Genomic DNA, 4668 nt, shown 5'->3' on the forward strand with positions numbered 1-4668 from the left:
GGTCTGCCGGGCAGCAGCCAGGGAGCAGAACAGGAGCAGGAGCAGGAGGCAGGCAGCTCGCCGGGGCTGCCGGAGCAACGGACAGCATCAGTGCAGGGCAGCGACAGGGCAGAGAGGGGGGGACAGCACAGCCCCAGGACTGCCCCCCCTGCTGCGCTCACTGGTGTTTCAACTCCCCCCTGCCCTGGTTGTTGCCGCAGGGGCCCAGCCCCACACCCGAGGTGCACCTGGAATGTCACCCTTCGGTGACAGCCAGCACCCTCACCTGTGCTCCAACCAGCAGCCAGATGTGGAGGTGTCCTCACTGCACCCCTGCTCCAGCACACAGCAGCTGTGGCAAACACTCTCCTCTCGCTGTCCAGTGCCACGGGACAAGCAGCGAAAGCGCCCATGCTGCAGGCATTGCATGCCCAGCTCCCTCCCAAGAACTGCCCTCATCGGCTGCTGGCTGCGGCTGGGGACTCCCAGGGATTTGCTGCACACTTGGAGCTTCCCAAGAAACCGGCCAGACCCTCCTGCACCCCCAGCCCTACATTCCGACCTCCCACCCATCGCTGTTCTCTTGTCCCCAGGGGCTGCAGCACCCCAGCCCCACCTTGGTGTTGGGCACCTCCATCCTTCTTGGGGTCTTCAGGTGGCCGAGCGGCTCTGGGGCATGTCCCATCGGGCAGCCGACAGCACAGCACCCTGCACTGCCACTGCTGCTTTATAGGGCCCAGCACAATAGGGCTGCCAAAAATAACGCTGGGGCAGCAGGAGTGACCGGTCTCTGGGAGACGTGGGAGCGCTGGGGCCGGTAGCCCGGAGACCGTCCAGGCCTTTCCCCTCATTTGCAGCTCCCCATTGTGTGGGTACTCACTGGACAGGGTGCCTGGCACTAATGAGGCCATAATTGCCCATGGGCCACGCTGCTGGGTTGGCATAAAGGGGCTGAAGGTCAGCGCTGGCCGGCTCTGGCCGCAGCGCGGTGGTGCGCTGAGCCTCTGCTCAAAGCCCCATTAGGCTAATTAATCCCCTGAACAAAGGGGTGCCAGCAGCTGTATAGCTCCCTGACTGACGTGGGGAGCCGTCACCCTGCGCCTGGCTGGTGCCAGGGAGGGATAGTGCCACCAGGGTCCTGTACCCGGTGCCACCTGCCATCCCCTTTGGTGACACTGTCCCACCCTGGTCCCATGCCTGAAACAGAGGGAGCCACAGGGCACCAGGGAGGGTCTTGCACTCTTTATAACACTCCACAACCCCAGGCTACGTCCAGTCTTTGCTCGTGCTGGAACTCCCTTGCCCTGGGGGATGAACCCAAACATTTCCCTGATGCCAGAAGCCACACCTGCTGTTCAGTGACACCCTGGCCCCACAGCTGCTGCACCAGAGAGCATTCCAACCCCTCTGCATAGTACGGACCCCACGGATGCTATGGACAGGACCAGCCAGAACCCTTCCTGCCGGCCAGGTTTTCCCCAGGGCTGGTGAAGGCAAATCTTGCAGCCCTGGGGAGGGTGGACGGGAGCCCAGACCTGGGGCTGCTCTTCCAAGTGGCATCTGGCACAGCAGGCTGGGGGTACATGCACATGGGCTCTGGGGTACCAGCATCCCCACTGGCCCCAGGGCAGAGTACTGGCTCCAGGAGCAGCTGGAGGGGATGGATGAGTCCTCTGAGAGCTTGGCGGGGCAACCGGGAGCAGGGACATCTCTCCCCAGCCTCTCCACTGAGTTCTGGTGCAAGCCCCTCAACACCCAGCCTCACGCACATTCCCCAGGCAGGCTGGGGCTCTCTGCTCCTGGCTCCTGTGGCCAGGGGTGCTCAGTCTGGGCCCCCGAGCCCCAGACCGGGGTCAGCAGGATGCTGTGTCTCCACCTCCGTCTGTCTCAGGGATGGGCTCCAGCGGGGCACGCAGCCGGGAAGGCTCCGGCGAGGCTGATCCATTCCTGCCAATGCCGCAGGACTGTCCCGCATTGTGGATCTGCCACAGGTTGTCCAGTGCCTCCGCTTTGGCATGCTTGAGGAGGTCAGCCTGGCCCTGTGGGGAGATGTCAGGGGGGGTGTTAGGGTGGAGGCAGGAGGGTGAGGGGGCAGGGCAGGGCAGGGCAGGTGTGTTCCCGCAGCCCTCGCCCCTCACCTTGAGGACAGTGATGTTCCAGGCGAAGCTTTCCAGCGCCTTCTGCAGCTTGCGGCCCCGCAGCCCCTCCTTGGTCTCGATGCGGTGCAGCTCCTTGTGGAAATCCATCCCTGCATTGACGGGAGAGCCCCTCAGTGGGTGCAGGGGCGCTGGCACAGGGAAAGCCACCACCCACGACCAGCAGGGCACAGGCCAGCGTGATGCCTTTTGCCCACCATGGGGTTGCAGGCTGGGTGGGCTCCCCACTGCCCCAGCAGCCTCAAGAGTCCTCCATGTCTCGAATGATGGGCCAAAGGAGCCGTCAACGCCCCAGCACCAGGGTCAGCTGCAGCCTGTGGCCATTCTGGACTCCGGAGACCAGGAGGTCTGGAAGGGCAGTGAAGACCTTGGGCAGAGGCACAACTCTTGCACTCCATGGCTCATCTGGGGGGCTCAGAGCAGGGCCACCAGGCCCCCCCATCGGAGCGTGGAGCCCGTCACCGTGCACCACGTGACGTCCTCGTGAGTGGGTGCTATATTTACCCCTCCTGACGCAGCACCGGCTCTGGGCCCACGCGAGGGCTCCCACGCAGCTCGCTCGCCCTCGCGCTGCCAATCAGCTCGCCCACGGCCCTGCGCCCCCGCGGCAGCCCGCAGCTCCCCGCACACCCCAGCGCAGCCACGAGGGGCTGCACATCCCCCTCTGCCCTGCAGCACTGCAGCACAGCAGCCAGAGCAGTACAGGAGGGCACAGCACCAGCCTGTGCTCTGCAGCTCATGCCCCACTGCTCCACTCCCCCAGCGCTCGCAGCAGTGGCAGAGCTGAAAGCCAAGAGCTCAGGGAGATTTCCGTCTGCCGCGTAGGCAGGGAACAAACACGGCTGCTGGCAGCAAGGCTGGCATGGCGGGGAGAGCAGAGCAGGGCCCCCTTCTTCTTCCCCAGCCCCTCCAGCACCTGACACTCTCCCAGCCCCATGGGGAGCCCACAGAAGCCCCTGGAGCTGGTGGGGCTATCCCTGTGGGGTCCCAGCCGAAAGAGGGGCCATGCAGCCATTGGGGTTGGAGGGGGGCCAGAGGTCCCAGGCAGCTGCCAGAGTCGGGGGAGGACCAGGGCAGGCGGCAGCAGCACCTGCTTGTGTGGGTTCTGCCATGTGTTTGGGAAGTCTTAACACTCAGTTGCCATTTCTGCCGTCAGCCCCAGCCTGTTATTTCTGGCACTAATTATGTTCTGGCGTTTGACAGCTAATGACTCTTCCCCGCTTCCTCATCAGCCTCCCCCACTCTGCTGCTCCCTACCACACAGCTCTGCAGCCCACCCACCCACACCCTGCCCCAATGCAGGAAGCCCTGAGCCCCAGCACCCCAGGACATGCCTGGGTCCACTGCCAGAGCCACACTGGAGCTGGGGCTGCCCTCCGAGACCCACCTGCCTGCTGTGCCTGGATGAGCTTCCCATACACCGCGTCAGCAGACTCAATCAGCGTCCGGCTAGTCTGGATCATCTAGAGAGAGGGGCAGCATGAGGAGCTGGGCAACCCTGGCCCTTTGCCCCCTGGCCAAGTGGATGGGGACACGAGGCTCATCACGGGCTGCCCCCTTCACCATCGCAGTGCCTGGGGTCTGGCCCTCCCCACCTCACCACACATGGCCAGGTATGGTGTGACCAGCACCCAGCCAGTGGCCAGGTTCCCTTCAACACAAAAGAAGGAAGCAGCTCCGGCTGTGGCTATTTATGGGATTTCTCCCACCTGGTGGGACCGGGCAAGGGACAGGCAGTGCAGGCACAGGGTGGGGGCTGCAGCGTCCCAGGGTCAGACTGATCTGGACAAGTCTGTGCCTTGGCAAGACTCCTCCCTGGGCAGCCCTCATGCAGCCCCCTACCCGCTCACCTTCCCCTGCCCCAGGATGGGTACAGTGAGTTCAGGGTCCCCCGTCCTTGGCAGGGTGCTGGTCCCAGTGTCACTGACCCCAAGGAGCCTCCCCAAGGCGCCGAGCCCCGGCAGGATGGCACTTACCGTCTCGTAGGCAGTGAGGACCTTGCGCAGCAGGTCAGGGATGGGGCCCTGGGCCTCCATGGGGGGGTACTGCTCTGCCAGGTTGAGAGTAACGCTGGGTGCACTGTCACTGTGCAGCAGCCATGTGGACACCGTCAGGATGCACTGCTTCATGTTGGCAGCGGGTGTCAGCCCACACAGCTCCTTGAAGGAGACCAACGCATTCTGCAGGCAGTGACCAGTGTCAGGAGTTCAGCTGGGAGGACCCCCAGGAGCCCCCCGACACCAGAACACCCCCATTTCCCACAGCTCTCTGCTTCAGGTAAGGTTCCTCGCTCACATCCCCCAAGGAAAGGGGGACACCCGGGCTCCCCACCACTCTCAGTCCAGCCCCATCCTCCCCTGCAGAAACCAGGTCCCCCAGTGCCTCTGCAGGGTCCGTACCTGTACATTCTCCCGCAGGTCAGTGGCCTCCCGCAGCGGCTGGGTGGCCGTCCGGAAGACCTCATCGATGGCTTTGATGCCAGTGGCCTTGGTGGAAGTGTACTCCCGCACTCGGCGGCCCCGGCGCCCTGCCA

General features: G+C 64.4%; 1 protein-coding gene across 1 annotated transcript in view; it reads right to left on the reverse strand.

Moving 5' to 3' along the window:
• Window positions 1-1206: 1206 nt before the first annotated feature.
• LOC103624363 (inactive phospholipase C-like protein 2) overlaps window positions 1207-4668 on the reverse strand; it is a 5887-nt gene continuing 2425 nt past the window's right edge. The window contains 5 exon segments of the mRNA XM_008643603.2: window positions 1207-2018; window positions 2118-2227; window positions 3523-3598; window positions 4112-4315; window positions 4535-4662. Of these exon segments, the coding sequence (XP_008641825.2) occupies window positions 1833-2018; window positions 2118-2227; window positions 3523-3598; window positions 4112-4315; window positions 4535-4662 (704 nt within the window). The 3' untranslated portion in view covers window positions 1207-1832.

The sequence above is a fragment of the Corvus brachyrhynchos genome, unplaced genomic scaffold (assembly GCF_000691975.1).
Source record: "Corvus brachyrhynchos isolate BGI_N302 unplaced genomic scaffold, ASM69197v1 scaffold30, whole genome shotgun sequence".
Taxonomy (NCBI): domain Eukaryota; kingdom Metazoa; phylum Chordata; class Aves; order Passeriformes; family Corvidae; genus Corvus; species Corvus brachyrhynchos.